This window comes from Tachypleus tridentatus, chromosome 13, assembly GCF_004210375.1.
Source record: "Tachypleus tridentatus isolate NWPU-2018 chromosome 13, ASM421037v1, whole genome shotgun sequence".
Lineage (NCBI taxonomy): Eukaryota > Metazoa > Arthropoda > Merostomata > Xiphosura > Limulidae > Tachypleus > Tachypleus tridentatus.
The window spans coordinates 19,785,795-19,812,323 of NC_134837.1; the positions used below are offsets into that span (position 1 = coordinate 19,785,795).

Genomic DNA, 26,529 nt, shown 5'->3' on the forward strand with positions numbered 1-26,529 from the left:
TAAACCATCAGTATGGCCAATAAAAACAAATTTGTCCTTATAAATGGCAATGGATTTAGTGTATGAATAATATTTATTGTATTACTGGTGGTGCCATCATGAATTATGAGATGCTTGTTGTCAAAGATCTTGATTCAAGCATCTGCATTTCACATTTATATATTCAAAATGAGTATATACCAGTAAAGCCTGTGTATCAGACAAACATGAACTGCATATTTGAAGAAACCATAAAATGTTGATCACAAAGTATGAACAAAAAAACACGGGACAATGACATCACAGTTTCATTTAATTCACAAAAAGTGTTTTAAAAACACAGTAATAAGCACCACTACCAGCTAACTCTGAGGTAAAAGAGGCATCAAATACACAATGTCTTTTACAAAAAAAAAAAAAACCAAGCTGTACTTTCTTGTAATGTTTTATCTTCAGGAGTGAAATAGATTCTAGTCATGGTTTCCAATCATACAAAATTTGGTTGTTGGTTGATTAGTGAAATGGTTTGTGAATTGAAATTAGTTGTATAGTCCCACTTCAGTCATCTTGTGACACAGCTGTTGGAATATATGATGTCACTGGTTAAAGATTGTGCAGACAATCTAAGTTATGACAACTGACATTTTTTGAATAGTTGCTAATGTAATTTTCTACTTTCCATCCATTTCAGTTTATCAGCCTGACCTTTTGTTTCTTTCTCAATTTATTTTTTGTTTTAATTCAGTCACTTCTACATGTGACAAAAAAACTGATGTAAGAGCATTAATTTCATTATCACTAATATCAGGTTTTTAACAGTTTGGTCTATAATCAACTGCATCACTATTACCGATATGAACCAAAGATTGTCTCAATTCTTTTTGTCTTTTCTGTATTCCTGGCATCATAAGTTGTTGTCAACTTCATTAACATTTCTCCATTTTTTTTACATATTTTTTAAAGCAATACAAGAAATTGTGTTGAAATTCTTCTTCTGTGCTGTAACTGGGGTCTAAACTGGTAGGATAAACCAACACTAAAACAGCACTGAAAATATGAACAACAGAAGCACAAGTTACACTGCCTGTGATTTCAAGAAAATGATAGAGCCCATTTTTTAAGTCATTTTGTAGAAGTAAAACACTGTTATGTTGTTCATCATTGTACCTGCTGACTCCTTTAGCTCATGGCTTTAGTTGAAGTATCCTATCCTTCATCAGAAATGTGGAATACTCAGTTGATTCTCCAATAGTAAAAAATTGACTTTGTATATAATCAAATTGAATAACTTGCACATTCCTTTTGTTTTTTACATACCATCTGTAGGAAAATACTTCTATAATCTTCTTGTATATACCAGAATTACCATCACCAATAATGTCTTATCAAATGCAGACCACTTTCCTGAAGCCATTCTACTGTGATACCTGGTTACTGAACAGGAGACAATCTATTCAAGTTTGTATAATACATGCAACGTATTAATGTTTGTTGCCTACTATCAGTAGCACAAGTATAACAGCACTTGTTTCTAACACCTAAAATCAAAAGCTATAACAACGGTTACTCCAAACTTGCTGCATATTTACATCCACGAGTTCTTTCACTTCACCCTTTTCTAAATTGACATGTACCCAAGCATCCCATCAACATCAATGTTATCAGTTTCTAAAGCCATTCATCTCTTTTGGTGCCTGCTAATTTCATCTGTTCTTCTAAAAGGATTAGCCATGACTGAAAACAAACATTGGTTTATCATCAAAACAAAAACATGCACATTCACAATGTAGATTTCAGAATATTTTGTAAAAACTAACAATTGCTTTCTCTCAAACATTATTCAGATAACAACATTATTGAACTCCCATAAATCTGTCACTTATGGTTTTTCCTTTATGACATTGTACAAAACTCCTCCTCCTTTGATCAAATAAGCAAAATCATAGTTTTTTATTAATTTATAAATGGGATTAGTACTTACAGCTGGTTTTAAAATGTACATACGTTTCCAATTTGATAAATGAAGGACTACTTATTACTGGTATTCCCATAATTGATGAAAATGACTCTGAATGGAAAGCCCCTACTGCAGAAAAATCCCACACTGTTATGAAGTTGATTAAGTTGTTGGTCTTTAACAGCTTTGTCAAAGTGAATTTTTTCACAAAACCATAGGTGCATTTGAAATAAAATATACTTTCCAAGCCCTGCTGAATTTCTTACACAAAGAGTAAACATCCTCCCTTCCTGCATCTCTGAGAATGCAGTGCCAATTTTCTCACATTGTTATGAAAAAACCAGTGTTAACTACTTTCTATCATCTTAGAATCATTAACCTTGGACAATTCTCTCCAATGAAGGAAGGAATGCAATCAATTATGGCAAGATTTTACTACCTTCAAGGTATTCAAAAGTGACAGTGACACAAGAGATATTCACAAGCATCTCCCAAAACAGATTGTCAAATGGAAGAACAACAGTCAAAGGTTATAACTGCAATATCAAGCATGTAAATAATGACACCACATCATATTCCTCAAAGCATTTGCAAAAAAGATTTAATAATTTACTATCTTATTAAGGACATAACATTTCAGAAATGGTATGGAACATGTCACAAATGTTTTTCAAAGGAGTGTATGGTAATTGTGGGATATAACCATAATGGAGCATTAAATATATGAAGAGTCAAGAAAAATGCTAAGGTGAAATCTGTATAGCATCAAACTAACATAATGATAGCATTATTCTTCAATAAAACATAACATCATCTTTGTTAAAAATAAAATAAGGTTCCATCAAGACAAAGAATACGAAAACACATCCAAGTCAAAATGCCAAATCCTTCAAAAGATACATATAGAAGCAAGCATTTATGCTGGATCATTTGTATATATCTCCCACAGACTTTTGTGTCTTTGGGTTGTTCAAATAGGAGTTTGGAAATCATTGTACTTACATGGTTGATGAATTTTCGAAAACACATAAAAAGGATGGAACAAACATTGACCTCAAAATAATGTTAACCAAAATGCTCCTGTAGTGGGAATTATATTACAGAGCAATAGTCAATAAACAGAGCCCTCTGTGGTAGCACAAACAACAGTGGAAGAAATGGCTGCAAGACCAATTAGTACTATTCTTGTATTGTTACCGTAAATTGTAAACATTCTTCTGTATAATAGCAGATTTTTGTTACTTTTGCTTTTTACATCTCTTTGTAAAATATCTTCTCTTAGCATCTTTATATGTATGACAAGGATGTGAATTTAGAGTAATGGTGTAAGGTTTAACCCTACCTGAACTAGTTAGCATATGCGTATCAAATTTCAAAAATTTAAATAAAAATCATTAGTCTTATCCAATTTAAAGAATTTTTAATGCAACATAGAGTAGGTAAAGTGTTTGAGTTGTAATTTGTGTTTTTTTTATGAAGAATGTTGTTAGCAAATTAGGTTACCAAGCCTGATAGGTAAAGGTGATATCTTAAATCATAAAATCTTTTTCAGTTTTTGCCATGTTTTTATGATATGTAGTAAGTTCTCACTACTTCACTTAGAAAAATAAAGCATCAAAAGAAATATTTAAATGATTATCAATCAACTTGAAAGCGATTACGTATACAAAATGGAACTTTCTGATCAACAATAGAAAAATTATATATTCTGAGACATAAGAAAGTATTTTTAATATTTTTCAAAAACTTTTATAGCAAACTACACATGATTTATTAAGCTTGACCTAAGTTTCATGCAATTTTCTTAAATGCTTCCACTATAAAAAAGAACAAATCAGGGGAAATTGGTGACAACCTCATCCTGAAAGGGTTAAATTTACATCATAGCTTCTTTTATTCAATTTTATCTTTGATTGTTCTCTGTTTAATTTCACTTTCTCCATAACCATATGTACATAATTTAATATTATTTTATTTGATTTAGCTTATTTCTGTTTAACTTTAGTTATGCTAAACTATATCCTGCATTTTTTCCAAAAAGTTTAACTTTTTGTGTATTTAAATGCATGTTAATTAACAGCAATAAACATGCATTTCACATTGGTGATGACTTAATGTTAACCTGTTAGCAGATTTTTATCTTAACTTCCAAAAGTATTTTTTAGCAGTAATAGCTGGATACAACCACATTATTTTCATCAAAACCTTTCCTTTAAATTTAAAAGTATTACTTAAGATATTTAAAAACATTTTTTTCAATGAAGTGTTCGAGCATGATGCAGTAATAAACAGTGAATGTTATTAGAAATACTAACCAAAGTACTAGATTCCTCTTTTCATACTCCAGGTAGCCCAACCTAAATAACTAGTATATCTGTCTACTCTTCAATGTTTCCACATTAAGTAGTTCAGTATAACTAATAAGAAAACCAGTCTGCTGGATCTGTTTCAACACCAGCTAACTTAATATATATGATAAATTTCTCATTTTTTTTATTCTGGTTATTCAAAAATAACAACAATCAAGCAACAGCTTTTCCATTGGAGACTGTAGTTATTCTTAATTATATGACTTGGTATTCTTTATAAAATGCAACCTGGTTCAAAATACCATTCAAATTGAAATTTACAATTCTTTTCTTAACATTAGAAAACAGTATTCCTACTGCAAATGCTATATAAAGTAAGGAATGAGTTTAATACACAATACGTGCTCTTGTATGTGGATATATTTAACATAATACAACACACATATAGTTATTTCATTCCAAACTATGAAACACATTATGTAGAGCTTTGACTTTTTGTAAAAAAATTGGTAATAATCTAACTTAAGTTACACTAATTAACTTATGAGTTTAGTAAGTCAATTCCTCAACAAATAAATAGGATAATTCAAAGTTTATTACAGCATGTCCATGGGACACATGTAATCAGGTGCACCAGTGTTGAAATTTTGGTTTGTGTTTTTTTCTTTATCTCAAAAGGTATAAATTCACCTACATTAGATAATTCAAAGTACAATAAAGTGGTTATGTTTCCCAAGAAATTTTAACACAAGCTTAGAAAAACGTAACGTTTTCCACAGTGAACATGAGGGACAATGATCATAAATCCACTTTTTTTTTTTTTCTTGCATCAAATAATCAACTAAGAACTGTTTAAAAGTACAAGAATGCACTTACAATTATCTTCAGTAGTGAAGGAGGAATATTTAGACCATCAGGTATTAACAATGAACCATAACTCTCCTTTGCTTCCAGATTCCAGATACTGAACCAGTCTATATTAAAAACTGTTAACTCTCCTGGTAGTTCCAAAACTACTGTCTCTCCAGTATAATGTCCTAGTGTATTTAAACTAAGGAAAAAAAAAGTTTATATATTATACATATATATATATAGAGAGAGAAATTAAATAAATATATATTATGCCTACTATAAATATTAAACACAAAACATGTATGTAACAGTGTTTCATAATCAATTTGCCTTTCTGAAAAAAAAAAAAAATTGTACCTTTTCTAATGTTTTAACTTCTTAAATACTGAGGTAACAAACTTTGAAGGAATCAAACATTATAAAAATTACTAATACTAGTTCAATAAATCTTCATAATTAAACCCAATTACATGTGTATTTCTGGAATTTATATTGGTCATTTTTTAAAATTTATGAAAAGTTGAAATTAATCAAATGGTGTGAAAAGTTTGTCAATAATTATTACATTTCTGCTTGAACAAGACTGTATATATTAAAATAAAGACTAGTTATGTTTCATTGTCAATGCTCAGATATTAAATATTTTTTATTAGTGTTAGTATTAATGTATCGTTAGACTGAATTATTTATCTTAAATGATTACATTTATTAAAATCAACTAAAATGTGTCATTGTTGTCGTTTTCATGTTCATTTATTAGATTAAATCAGTTTTTGTTACTGTAATTTAACATGGGATTGTTCCCTCAACCAAAGCCAATGTTTCTGAGTTGCAGAGCATGAGTGATAAATTCCTATAATTATTTTTTGAAAATGCTGCATACGTTGGTGGAAAGTCCAGAACTTGCTGTATCCATATATGTAACTCATTTATGGTAAAGAATTTCATCCAGGAGTTATGAGCAAACAAAAAGACAGACTTTTATAGTGGCTGCACCACCGAACCAGCAATGGTCACACATAGAAACTGATCATCTTTCATTTGGTTCTCAATTCAAAGTATGCAGTCTTTCTTCAATCTGTGTTTGAGGTTGGAGACTTTATTCTCAATCTTCTGATTTGACAGAAGTCTACAGCAATTGTCCTTGTTAGCATTAAACCTATATTCGAGTACTACCACAAGATCTTTGAGCTTGATATATATATGGACATGTTTCAACATGGCTGTCAAAAAATTTGTGCTCACATACACAGTAGCTGTACATGCTTCAAGTCAACATCTCAGAATCCTTACATATGCAGGTAACTGAATATGGTATGCCAAAGAGAAACAATGATCCAGTCATGGTCAGCAGAAGTTAAAGCCATCTATTTGGCTTTGGTATGAAAAACAGGTACAAAGATGAGTGAAGAAGAATGCTAATGTAGAAAACCCATTTGTTATACAATGAAAAGTACCATCACCAACCTTGGAGGTTCTAATAATGATTTGGCAGGTTCTAATTAAGTCAATTTTAATCTGATTTGAAAACCTATTTGTAATTGTTATATCCATTCACTAAAATCACATAGATATCAAAAATGTTTTACATCCAATGCTTGCCATGGAAGCACCTCTGGTTCAGGGAGAGATCCTGTGTTAATTTTTTATGTCCATTGAATTATTATGTATGTTTCTAATCCCGATACTACAGTGCAACAATCTATACTAATGTGTATTTTTTATACTGAGGTGTTTTAGTTAAACACATTGCAAATTTAAAGTAAAAAACATTCCACTTTTACATACTAGCCTTTCTCATCAGGAATCTTATCTCCATTAGGATTTGGCTGGGGCCCAACTCCAACCCAGAAATACGTGTCTATAAATATTGAGAACAAATGTTGTAAGCACTATAAAAACAAACAACTTAAGAAATGAGAGGCTGACATTTTTCTTAAAACAGTTTATAAATAAGATTGTTTCAACATTTCACTGTAATGTAACACAAGTATACATATTATTATCATACAAAGTGTTCATACCATTACTAGCCACAAGATATAAATGACCATTCATTTTTAGTTTGATGCAAGAATTTTATTTTATTTCTATCGTGTGAGAATTAAAGTAAGTTATTTTTAGAAGTGATAGTTACGAGAAGTTTGCTTACTTTACTGTTTACAAACAATGTGTAGTGTAGTTCAATTGTTATGAATCAACAGTACATTACTCAAACCTTTTGAATTTGTCTCACTGGTGTAAGTATTGTTACAGAATAACGTATTGTATAAATATGTAAACTGCATGACTGTCAGTTTAGCTGTAATGGGGAATTTCTAGTGTTTGTTTCCAAGCTTGTATTATAATAATACAGATAGAGGAAAATTATGTATTTGTCAAGAGGTATTCTTATGTAATTGAACCCACCTGTGTGGACTCTGACAGAAAGGAGACAATTATTCAAAACTCTTGGTACAACTGTAATAAACAATAGTGTAATGAACTAAATTGTTCTGAATATATTATTTTAAAATGAATGGATTGTGTGGTGTTCACTTATTGTTGAAATTTATCACAAGAAAGTCACAGACACCTACTGTGAAGAATCCAGCTTCTATATAAAACCTGCCATCAGCCTTAAGAGTTCACAGTTACTAATAATACTACATGTACTTTTCTTCATCATAAGAAATTTATTCATATTAAAAATATACATTACTTATTAACACAACTAGTACACAATTTAAACTACAATTATTTAATTATGGGTTAAATGGTGTATTACTCATATTAGTATATGTTATTAACTATTTCACAATAAGTATTATTACAGACTTCACCAAACTGTATTTACCTGTAATATCATAAAGCAGCAGGTTCTGAATATAAAGATCATAAACTTAGAAAGACAAACCACAAACCCCACTAAAGGATTTTGGAATATATCAATGGTATAAACAAAGGTAACAGCAAAACTGGCACTTTAATAAAACCCAAGTTGATCAAAAACAGACCACCCAGTTAGTTAGGAATGATTACAACTGAAATACCAAAAACCCAAAACATTTCTAGGTTGAAGATATATGCAAGTATTAACAACAGAGTATCATAAGCCACCAATCAATCATGGTGAGGGATGGCTCAATACTTTGATAATATCATCTAATGTTTTGCTAACTAGGTATCCTGTGGTATTGTTGTATAGTGGTATTATGTACATTTAGCATCAAGCTATTTTTTCAATCTTACTGTTGTTGCAATCCATGCTATATGTGAGCAAATAAAGCACATTTGAGAATTGTTCTTTTTTCAGATTTACTTTTAACATTATCAGGAAAGACATGGCCTAGTGGTTAGTTCCTAGGACTAATAACTGAAAGGTCACAGGTTCAAGGCTTGCTCATTCCTTATTGTTGTGTCTTTAAATAAGACATCCCAAATTTTCTCCAATCTACCAAGTGGTAAAATGGGTATCCTCTATATATAATTTTGGAAGATGCCTATTGGTATTGTGTTTCTACAACAGGCAGTCACCATCCATTCAACTAGTGTTCACAATCTACTCATCACTTTTGCTATAGCTACACTCTTCTATTGAAAGAGATAACTCTGAGGTATAAACCTATAAAATTATCAGATGCACTTCCTCATAAGAAAAACAGCTGGAACTTTACTCTTTGCTGTTTGAAAGCCATGTGATGCCCTAAGGTCATAACTTTTGTGTTAAAGCAAAAATGATCTTAAGTGCATTGTTCACACATAGCAACTTATGTCCAGTTTCCTTCTTTCTGTTAGACTCAGTCAAGGTTAAAATAAGTCGGATCTTTACCCTTTCTTGGTAATGGTATTCAGTGGATCTCCTGTTTTTGTTGTGGATGTTTGGAGTTACCAAATAAAACTGAGCCTGTAACACTTATTGTCCAAGAAAGCATGACAGTCAATATAGAAAACGTACATAGATAGTGGTATACACACATCACGAGAAGACCACAAGTGTATGTTTGGTAGTATACTCAAATCCCTGGAAATTGAAGAAAACTGACCATAAGAGCAACAACAGCAATTAAAAACAAATGGTACAATGGTTTGACACCTTTAGAGAAAGCAGATACTTCCAGTGTTGAAGAAGATGAAAATATTAAACTTTTGAAAACATCAATATATGTTGTCAAAGAAACATGGTAAAGTTATTTAAAACTTAAATATCTATTGAAATTCGAAGATTTAGTTTTCAAGCTTGCAATGTAATATTCATATAAAACGTTTAAACAGATTCATATTTATGTCAGAACATTTATAAACTCAAAAACATGTAGAAATCAATTTACACAAATTAAAATTTTATTTAAAGGGTTAAACATCTTAAACAGAAACATGGTTGACTGAGTCTTTAAATATCTAAAACAGCAGAACACTCAGCAACATAGGTGAGAGACTCTTTAAATACTTAAAACAGCTGGGGTGAGTATTTAGAAACATAGGTAGAGTCATCAAGTGAGTGACAGAGTCTATATTGACCATGACACAATGTTAATGTGTTGAACAATCACTTTTTGGTACGAGGAGTTTTACAGTCAGGAAGACTTAAAACCCTGTGTGCCTCAGCTAAGTTATAGTTATATAGATACCTCAGAATAAGCAACAAAAAAACAAATCAGTAAAATTTCTTGCAAAGTAGTTGAAACAGATTACCAAATTGTAACAAGACCAGCATTTTCTAAAAAAAAAATATATACATATACAATTAAAACATCAAAGTATAATTAGTACTGTATAAATTTTAAATGAAAAATGGTGTTCTCTACAGCCATGATGACAAGAAAACCCACTTGTAGAGAAAATTATATATTCAAAAATGGCTGGTATGGTAGAGAAAGCACTAACAAAGGAGCAAACAATGTTTCAACCTTCTTCAGTCATCGTTGTTTGCTCCTCTATTAGTGCTTCTCTACCCGTACCAGCCATTTTTAAATATATAGTGTTCTCTACAGTAATGTCTCAATGTTAATTCAAATAAGTGTAAAATTACTTCAATTACACTTCTAGAGTTTAATTAGTCTCTACAATATTTTTCAGACAACCTGCTTAAGTTCTATTGTGCATACATGTGTGAGTGACAAGACTTGACAAGTAAAAAAGTACACAATGCAAAAAATCTTTCAAAAAGACCATAGCAACCATAATAGCTTAACACTGTAGAAATGTCTTTACTTACACTTCAAATTCTTAGTTGTTTGGTAGCTAATGCAATGCTTATGTTATAACATTTTGGGCTTAATAAAATTATCATAAATAAATATTAATAGTGTATGAGATATCATAATCCAACACTCTTTCCTATTTTTATCAGAAATTTTCCATCAGATTTTCTACAGGGACCAAATTCTTTACAGTTGATGTCTGTAATTTGTTGGAAATAAAGGTCAACAATAAACACACAGCACACAAGCCACCTGTTTTAAAATAATACATTCCAAACAAGTAAAACATATTTATAAAAATTCATAACCCTATTGGTTATCACAGTTCTATCAAGAGCTTTAAATAATAGTAGTTTCCTTTTCATCAAAGTCCACAAAGGTGGGTTAAATTACTTTAAGACACCCTTTGACAAATTATTTTTCTTTGTTGTTACAATATCTACCATTCACTCTATTTAGTTATGGCTAAAGTATCAATCATACAGTCTAACTTCACTTTTACTGATTTTAACTTCTTCCTCGAACTCTATATTTGCATGTATTTATAACTTGTAGCAAAACATTGAGAAAATATAGCCCTCTAGTACAAATGATATTAAACATAATGAGAAAAAAATTGGAAGCTTCAAGTAAAATGACAAACAATATTTAAAAAAACCTAACACATCAGTTAAACTGCATAAAAAATGCATTAAAACTTGTCATAACTATCAATTTTAAAGTAATTAACATTTAAGACTCTTGTTATAAAAACTAAATAATCTTTAAATATTAGATCCTTAAGTGAAATAAATAATAGTTCTTAAACTCAACAGTGTTTTATATCCAATAATTTTCATACCCGAACTGTTGCCATCATAATACAAATTGGGAATTTTTATGGTTTTTGAATCCATAATATAAACAGCATCTGAACGAACTCCATGTCCATCTCTAGATAATTCAGAAATTCGCTGAGGTGATGGGGGCTCAAATCCTTCTGGAATGTAGATATCTGCATAATTGGCCTGAAAAATGTCACAAACAAAAGTACTTCCAACCATCATGCCAATACAGAGAATATAACTAGCATGTCAGTTTAATTAAATACTTTTTTTTTCTTGCCAGTTTTTATAGAGAACACATCTATCAGGGTTCACACTGGCACTAGAAAATTTATTATTTGTTCTTCACCTCTTGGTATTAAAATGAAATATGCAATAACCATTTTATCAAAACAAAAAGCAACTGAAGTTTCTAGCATTACACAAAGGTTATACGAAACATGCTTTACTGGAGACTTCCATGTCACATATACAAATGTGTAGACATAATGACTGTTAGGTATACATGACTGTTCATTTTACGTTTAATTTAGTTTATGTTATGTAATCATTAAAATTGCTTTAAAAGCAACAGTTATGGCAAGTTTGCTGATATTACTGTTTACAAATCATTGCATTGTGCAATTGTTGCAAATCAACATCACACTACTTAAACCTTCTAATTTTTTCTCATTGCTTTAAGTGAGTACTTTTACATAACTTCTCAGAGTTTGTAGAATGATCTAGGCCTGAACAGTAATATACATATGAACACACACATACAAGTTAGTGAAGTAGTAAGTTTGTGAAAGTACAAGTGGAATTACATTGTGTTTGAACTTAGCTGTAATGTGCAATTTTGAAAGTGAGTTTCACAGCTTGTATTGTAATAACAGAGAGAGGAGAAGAATTTGTTTTTGAGGGGTTATCTAAAGTAATTGAACCCAAACATGTGAACTTTGATGTAAAAAAGAATTACCTAAAGATCTGGACACAACTGTGGCAACTATGAGGTAACATAAATGTCCACTGTGTTTAAACTCTTAATATGGGCTAATATAATACTTATCCTTTATTTTACAGGATCTCATCTATGGCTCAGTTCCATTAGTTTTAAGTAACTACTTTAGTAATAATATTTTTCCATTACTGTTATATACTTTTTATGTTATATAATATCATTTTTAATTTTATGATATTCAACTTAGTTATATTTTAGTTAGAGGATAAAAAATTCTTGCTTTTTATTGTTTGATTAAATTTTATAATAACATCACTGTTCTTCTACTCCTCCCCCTAATTAAACAGTAACATATGTCATGATTATTTATTTTTACTGTAAAACAATTTGGAATTTTTAAATTAAAGTAAGCATTTAAGTGTTCTGAACTCCAAGCCAATTCTCTTGAAAGTTCTGAGGCCAACCATGATCACGGCAATGATAACTTCTCCACGTTTTTCACTTAAACTTTCTGTAAGTAAATTAATATCATTATTCCTAACACTGGTTAACATAATGAAATACAGTTGAGTTGAAGTATAGAAAGTATTCATCTTAAAGAGTGTTTTGCTGGTTTAAACTAAAGGGGTTTTTCTAGACTAACTGAAGTATGCAATACTGATTTATAAACATATATTTGAAAAGTATAATAAAAGAGCTTATTTTTGGAATCTCAGTCTCAGAGTAAGATTCTTTACTTTAACTCTAAACCCTGAACTTACTACTTGTGTGCTCCACTCGCCCACTATATTCCTCGAATAAAATAAATAATGGTGTAACTGGCAGTATTAGTCAAAGATCCAACAACTAAGCTGAACCAATCAGCTTGCGACCATTACAGTCCTGAGAAATCTAAAGGCAGTGATTGTCAGCATTTTAAGCACAATAAATGTTACCCAATTTCAATAAAAATAATTTTTGCAAAAATAACTATGACGTTTGTGATAAATTTGTACATGCTAGAGAAAAATAAGCATCTTTTTTGGAGTTAACATATAGAAATTACTGTAGTACATGTAAAAAATTTAAAGAGAATAAAACCATTGCAGCCCAGTGTAACATAATCAGTACTTCTCAGTAATACCATATTTCCATATGCAACATGCAAGGGCACCAGCAGTTACGAAGTTTTACTTATTCAAAGAGTAGTGTATTTTACATTCTATTGCACTTAATTTAATGCTGTCACCTAGTGGATTTTCTTTATGTTTGTATTATGCTTTATGTAAAGAGTTTATGGCAGAAAGATTAACACATGATAAAAACAATCACTTTTATAAATTGGGTATTTTAAGCTGTATTTTAGTCATCACAGTGATCTTATATAAGACATGAAGAATATTTAGCACAAGCTGTTTAAGATACCATAAATAAATATTAAACTCAGTTTACTATTTGATTCGCCACTTGCCATTAGCCCCCTGGTGGCTTAGTGATAAGCCTGAAAGTTTATTATGCTAAAAAATAGTTTCAATATTACAAGTGGGCAGAGCACATACAGTCAATTGTGTTAACTTGGACTTAAGAATAAACAATGTTTTCTTTTAGTTTTGCAGAATTAATATTCAATCAATATTGTATATTGAATAGTTTAGGAGAATAAATTAATTGCATCAATGCTAGATATTCTTCAAAATTGAGGCATTAAGGTCAAGACTTGCAATAACTTCTTACTGATTCAGTTAAACAGTCAGATCCTGATGTTATGCACTAACCATAGTCAGGTCAAGACTTGCAATAACTACTTATTGACTCAGTTAAACAGTCAGATCCTGATGTTGTGTGCTGAGCATAGTCAAGTCAAGACTTGCAATAACTACTTACTGACTCAGTTAAACAGTCAGATCCTGATGTTGTGCACTGAGCATAGTCAGGTCAAGACTTGCAATAACTACTTACTGACTCAGTTAAACAGTCAGATCCTGATGTTCTGCACTTAGCATAGTCGTGAGGTAAGGGATCAGAAATTAAAATGCAATAGTACTGTTACTCCTCATACTGACACACAACACTACTAAAATTGTAACAGATTTAGTTTGAGAAAAGAAATAAGACTAGTAATAAAAATGAGAAAAACACTTGGCCTAGTAATAACAGTAGTGAGAGTTAACATGAGCCCAGAACAAATAGTTAAAAGGAAGGCAACAAACAGTAATGAAGTTGAGATAAAAGTTATGCAAAAGCACATAACTATACAGACCTCTCAAATGATTCTACACCATGAGCAAGCAAAGATTCCAAACAGAAGTTTGTTAAAATGGTGCCTGTAAGATTAGAGTTACAAAAATTCAAGAGAAATCAGGTTGTTACAGATTTTCAAGTAAAAGACTAAGTGAAACGAAAAATATTAATTGATTCAAAAGAAATATAAGAACTAAGAGTTTATATTGCTATATATGTTAGTGTGGTATGTGCAAGAGATATATAGTGTCTATAAAGATTTTAAATGTCCCTATGTATTATTATAAAGTAGTATTATTGCCTAAACATTTAATGGTGATAAGGCTAGAAGCATTGAAAAAGTACTTGCAGTAAAGCCAAAGAGATCGTATGTTAATAAGATGTGCACACCATGTCAACTAGCTTGGGATTCTAAATTAGAAGATACAGAAATTAAGCATAAGCAAGGGCTAGCAATTTAGATACATATTTGTAGAGAAGGTAACTAACAGTTGCACAAACAAAGTGAAACATAAGTTTATGTTAAACAGTAGTATACCTATAATATGCAGACCCTACAGTGTGTTAGAGAAATGCTGGGTAGAGTTAAAAGCACATGCATGAACAAGAAGTTAAAGAGTATGGCAGTAATCCTTATGCAACCTCAACTGTGTTAGTTCTTAAAAGAGATGGTAGAGTATTATTCCACTTTGACAAAATTAAATATGATAACTGTCAAAGATACACACCATTTACCAAATATACAAGAAACATTAGATAATGTTGGATATACAAGACTGTTGAGTGTAGATGTCATTATTTAGTTTATTTTCTGACTTAATATCTCATGATAATTTAGTTTCCTTGACAAATTTGTGTTACGTAACTCTGTAGGAGTTGTACATTGTGTTTGCAATCACACTGTTATCTAGGCTTTACTAATTACTGTTAACAACATGTTAATTAAATGTTCAGTACTTTTCTCATTAACTTAACTGTGTATTGTCATGTTTCAATACCACTCACATAGTTTATAGACGATTTCAGGCCTCAGTTGGATAAAGTATATATATTTAGATGTATGTGTATGACTGCATGTACATTTTGGTTAGAGAAAAAATATAAAGATAGCCAGCATGTGAGTGATTAGCCACATCAGGCAATACTTTAAAGTGAGTTTCACATTTCAATAGAGATAAGGAAAATACTTTTTCTTGTGAAAGGATGTTCTAAAATAATTGAGCCTGTCTGTAAACTGTGTGAACTTTCACAAAAAGGAAACCATCATTTAAAGTTCAAAGTACAACTGTGGTAACCCACAGAGTAACAAAAGTGGATCTATAGCAGACTATACAGTAAGAAACAAAATAGACAAAAATAATTCATCATGTCAACTGGATTCTAAAGTAGCTGAATCAGCCTGAGTTAACTTTTTACAAGAAATGAGAATTATTTACAGTTTTAGATGCAAGCGTAATATCCTATAATGTAAAAAATGTGTATATGTATTTAGGTTATTTAAAATATATCACTTTAAGACAAGTGGATTGTCCCCTTGCACTCCATTACTAAAATCATAGCAGACAAAAGTAATTGAACTATTCTACGTGGATAAATGCATTTTGGCTTTTATGATCCCTCCTATTTCAAGAAATCAAATGTACCATGCCATGACACACATTGGCTTTTATACAGGGTGGATACTTTCATTACCCTTTACATTAAATAGTAATGTTCTTGTGTTAATGGTAAAGGTGGAGAATTTGCACACAACTGTTTCAAATACAAAATACTTATTCAGAGATGACTGAAAATGATATGAAATGTACTGAATGGCCAATGAGAGTGTGTGGTTGAAATTCTGTACCAGTGTTAATATGTGACTTTCATAAATTCTGTACAAAACCTTGTTTGTATCACTCTTCCATGACCACCCTTCCTCTTCCCACTCTGAGCTCTCATACTTTTACCACTTCTGTGTTCCTTCCCTCACTTAATTTATATTTTATATTGTTTACTGTGAATGTCAGTCTCTCTTTTTTTACTAGCTAATTAATATCACATTCCTCATCTCCAACTCCTTGTTACCAAGTTCTCTACACTTTTCAGTTATTTTGCCTCATAAGTTTGAACTTTTATAATTTAACAATTAGCAAATTGAATAAACCAGTAACTATCTATATCAAGTGGGGGGAAGCAAGCATAACTATAGGGTGTTCCCCATCTACACTGAGATTAATAAACAATATACAAAACCGTATGTGCAAGGAAAGAAAAAGCATATCATCTGATTTAGGATTGAACACAAAGCTATACTATGGACTTTCTGTGATCTGCCCACCAAGGATAACAAAACCTGGCTTATAGAGTGCAAGTCTGTGCAAGACATAAACCATGTAACCATGGGATTTTGTAGAGTAAGTGACATCCATGTGTTAAATCCAGCATTCCAATTAGTCAAAACATTCTAAATAAAAGCTAGGGCAAGTTCTTAATTGGTGAGTAGCAGTGAGAAAGTAACACAGCATCAAAAAGCCTCCAGAAAAGGATAAATCACAAGCATGGAACACACCTCAACTCTTATGCAAGTGGTATTTCATATCAGATATAATTTAAGTTTGGAGTTGTAAAGAATTTGGAAAGACTTATTTTAACATGAAAGTAAATACCTAGAAAAATGTCTATTACATTCTAAATATGGTGAAATCTCTGAAGTTTCATCAGTTTTAGTTAAATGGTATTATGTTCAATTTTTTTATTATCTTTAAAGAATTATATTGCAATTTTACTGGGTACAAACTGTGAACTGATGAAAGTATCAGAGATTCACATTTTATTGTAAATGCATTGCATATTATGTTTTACAGAAACTTTCAATAAATTGAACATATTCAGAAGTTATTTTAATTCATAAAATTTATTACTGCTTAAAAGAGTTTTGCTAAGAAAAACTACTATTACTCAAGTGGTTTGCAAAGAGAAATATGTTATGAACTGCTGGTCTAGACAGTTAAGCATTTGGCATTTTGACATACAATACAAGTTTCAAAAGTTCTCTGACTAAATGGAGTATGAACCAGTAATAAATTTTGTAAATCACTGACATGTATCATGCCAACATTATATACTTTGCTTAATCTTTGTAACATACCTGTAGTTGCTAGATATACATGTATATAGCCATTAGAAAAAGTAAATTTTATACTATTTTCCACTAATAGTTATTTTAAAATCAGCACACAGTTTTCATCATCTGATAGAAATAACTACCTGTAGCATTGTTGGTTGCTTGATCTCAAATAGTACTTAGGTTTTCTTGGCTGAATATCTTATAGTTAAAGAGAGTTAAACATGTGTTAGGGCTTACTTTTATATCTTAGATAATTAGATTTTAAAAAGTGCATAATTGAAAGTTTTAAACATTTTTTTAACTAAACATAATACTTTGCATCAGTTCTCAGAGTATAAGACCTTGCAAAAGTTAAGACAACTACTGAAGGCTTGTGCATCTCTGTTGTAGTTGCACCTTAAGAGCACCACAACTACTGAAGGCTTGTGCATCTCTGTTGTAGTTGCACCTTAAGAGCACCTTTGACTTGTGCTAAGATTAGTAATAAAAGGTAATGGACAGAAAAGGGAAACAGAACATTAACCATTAACTACATGTGAAAAGGAAAAGACCCAAAATTAGATATATAATCAAAAGAACTTTTAAGACATTCTATGAAAAAATAAAAGATATGTACATTTTACCTTATTTTAAAACATTACATTTTACTGTACATTGCTCATACGTACACTTAGTGATATAGTAAAGAAAATAAAATACAAACATTAACCTTAAAAACTTTTGGTATTCATTTAGAAGGTTTAGCAGTTATGTAAATAAAACTTGTAACTGTAAGATGAAGAAAAGTATTTCTATACTTGAAATACAACAAATGTCAACGTTTTCTAAAACTGAAAATGTATCTCCAATAGATACCATAAAAAGCTTTCTCAACTATTCTGCCCTCTATTGGCAGAAATGTTTGGTCACCACTAACCTTCATATTCCCACTTATCTCTGCATACTAGCATTAAAATGATTATGCTGCAACCCTTCACTATCCCTATCATAACTGGCAACTTCTCTAATCTTCCAACTTTTAACCACTTTGAGACTGGTCAGATCACTCGAAATTACATTGGAAGTGGGGAAGAAGAATGGGAAAAGTGAGAAGAGATAAGTACCTATCAGATATACATTTACATCTGAATCTGTTAACAGATTCAGATTATGACTTGCTGGTAAAGTTTTATGATGGCAGTGGGCCCAAAACAAAAGATTTAATACTTGAAAACAGGTCTGTCAACTAAGAAAATGATTCCTTTTAAGGAAGCATCAAATGGAAAACTATCCTCTTTCTACACACTTTTAAAATTTGACATGGCTATACAGCATGATTATAATATCCACACTATGTGCACTACTATTGTTACTGCAGATATATATACCAGTTACCACTGAATAATCATGGTTATGGCTCACCAAATGTTAGAAACTTATGTTTTAAGTAGTAGACATTAAAATAAATATATAAATGTACTGATTATGTAAATGATTATTCTACAATAGGTATATAGGATTTGTTGATGATAAATTAGGTATAAATCTTCAGGTATAGATGACCTAGGAAGGTCGAAACGTTGTTCTTTTCTTATCAATAAATGTGTTAATACCCATACCAGCTGTTCTGAGATACATGAACAAATAAACAAATTCATCCAAGGGGGATAAAAGTTGTAAGCATCTCCCTTGAAATAATATGCAACTGAGAGACACATTCAGAAGGGGAGAAAAGGCTGTCCAAATCCAAAACTTTACAGTCAATAAACACTCTAATTGTGAAATCATCAGTTTGTTCTGATTGTAATATGAAACTGGTCAAATATCAATGGACCCAAGTTATCATTTCATGGTCCAAGAACTGTGGTTTCAACTTGTTGGACATGGGCAATAATTTTACTGCCACAGTATCAATAGTTATCACCAAAAGCATAAGTGCATAACTCTCAAAATTGAAAGAGGGAAGATGAAAAACATAATTCATAACACACTACAAAAGTGAAAACAAAATGGTAAAGAACAATATAAATGATATAGAAAAAATTAAGAAAGTGAAATGATAAATTTCAACAAAATGCTTCTTTAAACTTTCACATATATACATGTACACAAGAAAACAAAACTCTGCTAATTTAAATACTTTAAATTATTGTTAGTGCACATTTAAAATTATCTAACATTTGACCAAATTTGATATACACACACACACACAGATATATATATATATATATATACACACACATATATGCCAAAATGTTTCAGAGTGATCATATTAAGCTAGTCAACAATCTATGGTTTTATTATAAAGCTTACATGTTCTCGTATGTCCCACACAGCTAACCACTTAATGCTTGTAATTTTCTTTTTATCAGGGAGTTGTATTGTTATATCTTCATTGACATACCTCTGTAGTTTGTTTGTTCTAGAAAAAATAACAATACCTTTAAATTGGTCTTCCAAATAGTTAAAACTTTTAGTTTGAATAAAATTGTTAAAAATACAAAAATAATATAGGTAACAAAGCAATATATTTTTTGACAAAACACATGCAATTTTTCAATAAACTGAATTCAGGCCTGTAAATGGATGTTTGATCAGTTATTTTAGCAAAACTATAGAGCATGTATACAAAGTGGTGAGCTGCTAAAATTAATTTATACTTGTTGTTTCATTATATAATAAATTAACCTTTAAAATTTCAAAACAAATCTGAATTTCATAAGTGCAACACATTTACTTGGATTTTAAAAATTTATCCTGGTTTTTGTTTTGTTTTTGAATTTTGCACAAAGCTACTCAAGGGCTATCTGCACTAGCCGTCTCTAATTTAGCAGTGTAAGACTAGAGGGAAGGCAGCTAGTCATCACCATCCACTGCCAACTGTTGGGCTATTGCCAACAAATAGTGGAATTAATCATAACATTATAATGCCCCCATGGCTGAAAGGGCGAGCATGTTTGGTGTGACAGGGATATGAACCCATGACCCTTGGATTAGAGTCGAGTACCTTAACCACCTGGCCATGTTGGGCCTCATTTATCCTGGATTTATTCAAAAATGAGCCTGTAAATAGGTTTACTTTTCTTCACTTTTAAGATTTCTTTGGGACTATTTTCATATATATAATGAATAAAAATGAGAAAAAACAATCCTGTTAAGAAAATTCATTATTAATATTTCAAAAACACATTTCACACATTGACTTATATATAATACTAACTAAGTACAACAACTTAAGTTTAATTTCATATTGTATGTTACTTCAGTCACACATAATTATAATCTTTTTTCTCATTTGGAAATTAATTATTTCCCACAAGTGGCATGTTACAAGCAGCAATGTTTGATGGTTGTCAAATTATTTGCAATTCCATATTACAAGTTTTAATGGTCAGGCTAATTTTTGCAAATGAGTTATAAAAGAAACTTGAAACACTATAACTTTTTTAACAGCATATGAAAGTATAACTATACATTTGCCCTTCCCCAACATGCAGATTGCTGAATGACTGCCACACTGACAGTTAAATCATTTTCAAGTTTCTTTCTCTGTATAAGTTTTTTCTGTCAAATAATTGACTAAATTAATATTTTTTAGAAAAAACTAAATTTCTATTCAAAACTAATATTTGTTTAAGAATTCTCTTTCAATAACACAAGTACAATATAGAAATGTCTGCATTATTCAAACAAAATATGATCTTCAAATCATGTTATTTAACACTGCTTAGATATCACTAAAATCATCAAAAATCAGTTAATTAAAAACTAGTTGTCTCATTCTCAAAACTAATATGTTATACAACAACATTTTAATGCAAGTTCAAAAAATGTAAAATGGATATAACTAGAAAACTAAATATTGGTGTAGACTAGTTTTAAACATGATGCACTATCAACCATCCTAATTTACTTGGGTTATTTGATGAAATAACCTAGACTGCAAGCATAATATAGAAATATCCAACATACCTCACTCTCCATTGATATACGTTTTATGTCTAAAACATTTTTTTTATTTGAAACATACTAAAGCAGGTCAAGTCCATGTACTAAACATAAACCAAGATGTTACTTTCTTCAGTATGGTCTAATCATGAAAACCAGCTACTGTTTAATGTGAAAGATGTGTTGTGTCTTATCTTTGTGAACAATATTTTCAATGTTATAATTTAGTTATTTTCTAGATAGAGATGCAGTTATCATGATGATAATGCAATACCTAATATGTTTGTGAATGTTAACAATTGACAAGTTTTACATTATAATTACAAGTAATACTGCTGAGAACTTATTATAGCTGAAGAAAACAGGTCAATGTTCTGTTGAAACATGTAGTGTGTTCCACTATCAATTAAACCTTTTCTTATGCTCATAAGTTATTGTTTGCCTATCTATTATCACACTGTGTTAGTAAGTGGCATTGAAGAAGAGTGCATATAAAAAGGCTTGAATGCAAGGTTAGAATAAATTTACAGTCTATGAAAAGGAAACGTGTAGGCACTACATGGCAATTACAAAACCAGAAGTTAAATTTCCAGTGACAACAAGAAGTGAAATACCCATATCATAACTTTTCATCCTGTAGTAACTGTGGCATAATAAAACCGAACACTGGAATGTTCTGAAGAATTGATGGTTGGAAGACCTCTTATGGATTTGAAGAATAAAAACTTAAAATCAGGTTGTGATAAAACTGATAATTATAATAATGTTGAGACTGGATTTCTTCAAAATGACATGGCAAGACTGAACAATTATTGTCATAAGAAGGGACACACTCCAAAGTTATGGTCATGTCCATTAAAAAGGTAGTTGTCATTCAAGTGAATAAAAATTTGATCATCTATTCAAATGTAACTTGTCATTAACTGGAACATAGTTTCCAGAAAAAAAAAAAAAACAGCCATCGTGAGATACAATGATGTCATCAACACAAAGTTCTAATATGTCTAATTTAATGTTGCACACTTAAGACTGAAGAAATGAAACTGATCAGGTGCATGTTTATTCTTATTTTTTTCTAATTAAACAAAACTGTATGCCTTTATATGAATTGTTATGCTTTATTTCACTAGTAAATGACATTTAGTGTTTATCTTCTGCTCAACTGCACTGATGCATTTGAATGAAGGTAATGTGAATGCTGCCACTGGTGGCAGAAAACTAAAACTACAATCTTCTTATTTTGCAGCAATTAAAATAATAAAATAATGTTCAATTAAACTTATTTTTGGTGTTTTTACACTGCAGTATGGAGGGGTGACAGTTTGCAGTACCATTTTATATCTAGTGTGCCATACTCCTCCCTCAAAACTAATGTCTCTCCAACATTTAACCTTCTACAAGACTATCAGTTTTTGTCTGTTTTTATTTAATTTAAGAACATTTACTAAATTCAATCAGTTTTGTTGTAACAATAATTTCCTGCTCCTTATTTCATTCTATCCATATTCAGTCAGGAATAATATTTATTCATGTAACCAGATTCCATCTTTTAATTCTGTCTGTTAAACCCATTTTTTTTTCTGATAGCAAACACTGATGTACTTTTCAAAAGACACATGCAACAAATAAACAAACTAAACAAACACTTAACATTGCCTACCATCTTCTACCATTAAATGTTTATATCACTGTCCTTTTACAACACTAAGAAACAGTCTACATGCCCACATATTTCATGGTCTCTTATACTCTATTCAAAAAGAAAAGGTGGAGTTATTGCTTAAAATTTCTTTTTTTTTTTTTGTCTCTGTCTATCATACTAAGCTGTCCTAAAGTTTCATATGTCAGTATTAATGGTCAGTGTCTTTCCCTTTCTGGATACATTATGTTCTACTGTGCTAAGTTTTGGTTTACCTCACACATCATACAAGCAATCTGCCTCTTACCCTTCCTGTTTATTCTGATCATCGTACTCAAAGTCTCAATCCATCTGGTGATGCCAGATGCATTCCTTTTGACTGCTCTGTGGCTTGGTATTGAAAGGTCTTAGCATTAGGGTTCAAAACTCAATTACAGCTCATATTCTTCTTCTGAGTCACTGTTTAACTTAAACTGAGGCTATAGCTCCAAGTTAACTTTCTTTTTGTACTTTTAAGAACCATTTTCTGATGTTTTTTTGGTTGGTTGGGAACCTTTTCAGGTTTCTTTAATGGTAAATCATTGCACAGTAACAGCAAATTTCTACTTCCATCTCTCTCTTATTTCACATCATAGATGGGACTGTCTTTTATATTTATCACTACTACTGTGCAGGCCTTATCTTTTCAGTAGAACCAAATAGTACCAGGTCCTCCCCACTCAAGCAGATTTCAAATGAAGACTGAGTTACCAGGCTGCAAGTCATGCCCATCGAATCTTTGCCATAACAAACTTTCCCACTGGCTGTTTTTAAACCAATCTGTTATGCCTTAATTATTTTCCTTTGTCAGTCTGTCACACAGTATTGGTACATCCTCTTGGTTTCCATCAATCTTCATATTAGACATGAGGTTGGTGGTTTGTATTTCAATTTCTAAAACAACAGCAAATAATGTGAGAATCCTGTGCACAATCTTTGCAAGAAGACTCTTCCATCAACTTTCTGTCAGAGGCCTCAACATGACTAAGATTGTCTAAATTCAAAATTTCATTATTCCCCTGCAGATAATATGGTATTGTGTGTGAACCAAAAACCAAGTTTTTGTTCTAATCTTACAAACATCTGATTCTTAAACTTCTTCTCCATGTAATGGTGAATCTTATTTCAGAAACTGAATCTGAGACAAAAGTCATTAATGATCCTCTCTGCACTGCAGACTTATTCTCTATGGCATACATTTGCACAAAATAATTATAATGGTCCATGACTATCAAGATGTATTAATATCTAAACATTGAAATACTGGTTACTTCCCAGAACATTTCTTTAATGCACTGTGTTATACAACTGTCCATATCTACTAGTATCAGTACTGGACTTGCTTGAATGATACTTGATGGTGAGGTTGAAATCTGCAACATATGCAGCCCATTGATGGCCTGTCCATTTAATATGGTAGTAGTAAAGAGTACTTTTATCCATTTACGCTACAAATCATAGTGTATGGTATAAATACTCTTGAAAATGCTCATAAATGGGCCATTTTAATGCTATATATTCAAGTTTTCCAGAGTGCATGAGGTAGTTTTTCTTTCATTGTATCAGTGTTCTGACCCATATGCTATTACTGCCATTTCATCTCTTTGTGTTTGGATAGAGGGTGCAATTTGAAAAGAGAAGATGTCAGAAGGCAAAGTTCTTATAATATTGTGGATTTTTTAATGTTGTTTAGTTTTGTTATTTTTATCCTCAGAAATTGCAGGTGAATAGCAACAAAAATGAGTATATTTAGTAAGATTTGGAATAAAATAGTAGGTATAAACTTTTAATTGAGATTTTAGTAGTATAACATGTAGAATATAATTAGGCTTTATAAGCATAATGTTCTTAAGGTTCAGTTATAATTCAACTTGCAATGTGGTTGTATGAAAAACAGATTGTTTTATTTAATAAATACAGTCTAAAAACCAGTTATTTATCAAATTTAAGCTTTACAGTACTTACAACAGTCTACTAATATTTAATCATAGTATCTAGTGTTTATTTTAATTATACAAATAGTACAGTTTTTAAGGCTAGTTCATAGGTTAAGCATTCCCAGTTTGTTAGATGCAATGAACTGTTGTTGTTTTTTAGAACTCTGAACTACTATGCTCTTTTAAGGAACCAGTAGTGAGGATGTTCAATTTATATGTAAAATTTGCAGGATGGGAAAAAACTTGGAGGCTACAGTAACTAAAGTCAAGGAACTAGATAGAGAAGTATAAAATGTTAGAAATGACAACAGAGCTTGAAGAGGAGCGTAACCATTTACATACAGGAAAAGCTAAGATTAACAATCAGGAATTTTAAAAATGGTTGTATTAAGGTTAAAAGTAGTGGACTTCATTGTAAAGTTCTATGTTCTACTGAGCAGCAGATTTCAGCTCTTGGCTTATGTAGACAAGGAACTATTTATTGGAAAGCAAGAAGGCAAAAGGAATAGAGAAGGATATGAATTATGAAGTAAAAAAGGTTATAGTTCCAGGTGATTCCTTGACACAGCATGCAGATAGAATAGTCTGTGGAATAAATAGGGAGACAAAACTGACAGACCACGAAATATAATGAAGTGAACTGGCAATAATGTAGTTTTTGTTGTGCGCATAGTGGCTGACAATGTCAAGAAGAGGAGTGAGGGCAAAAAATAAACCAAATGAAACAAAATTGTGATGTAGAGGAAAGTTTATGATAGGAAATCAATAAAAAGTAGTTATGAATACAGGTTTAACTGTTACTATTGTAATGTCAGAGGCATAAGAAATGAAATAGATGACTTTAGGGCACTGGTAGTAATAGAATATTTTGATATAATGGCAATAACTGAAACGTGGTTAAATGTAGATCATTTTGATGACAGAAGTCTCTTTAAAATATGTGGTTAGAGGTTATTTGATAGGGACATAGTAGAAAAGAGAGGAGGAGAAGGGGTTTTATATGTAAAGTATGAGTTACATCTTGTTGAACATGAGAATATTAAAGATAATAGCAAGAAGATTGAATCCATTTGGGTTTCTAATAATGAATAAAGTGAAAAAGCTCTTAGCAGGAATTTGTTACAGATCATGAAATGAAACTGATGAAATTAATGAGAAATTTTACAAAATATTAAGATTTCAGCTGTTAATGAAGTCATTATTATGGGTGATTTTAATTTCAGATGTATTGATTAGGAAATGGTAGAGTCAAACCATAAGGGAGCAGGGTTTCTGGAAACTGTTTGAGATGGAATTCTTCATCAATTGGTCAAGAAACCTACTAGAAATAATGCTATTTTAGATATAATGTTAACTTGTAATACAGTTTTGGATGAAAGGGTGGAAGATTGAGAAACACTTAGGTCCAAATAATCACCGCTTATTTAGTTTATGATTTGCTACTTACATGAATCAGAAATATTAATATTTTGATTCCAAATGTCAAAACAGCAAATTTTCAATGGATGCAACAAGAATTATCTTTTGTGAATTGGGCATTTAAGTTATTTGGAGACATTAAACAAATGTGGAAAAGTTTTAAAGAATTTTTTTTCAATATTCAAAACAAATATA

The 26,529-nt window shown here is 30.9% G+C and overlaps 1 protein-coding gene across 2 annotated transcripts in view; it reads right to left on the minus strand.

Moving 5' to 3' along the window:
- The window catches only part of knk (cytochrome and DOMON domain-containing protein knickkopf), a 98,795-nt gene that overhangs the window by 35,199 nt on the left and 37,067 nt on the right, over nt 1-26,529 (minus strand). For both annotated transcript variants that reach the window (XM_076475101.1, XM_076475102.1), the window contains 4 exons: nt 19,666-19,774; nt 11,122-11,287; nt 6,886-6,958; nt 5,122-5,296 (listed from right to left, as the gene is read on the minus strand). In XM_076475101.1, coding sequence (XP_076331216.1) covers nt 5,122-5,296; nt 6,886-6,958; nt 11,122-11,287; nt 19,666-19,774 — 523 coding nt within the window. The remainder of the gene's footprint in view (nt 1-5,121; nt 5,297-6,885; nt 6,959-11,121; nt 11,288-19,665; nt 19,775-26,529) is intronic.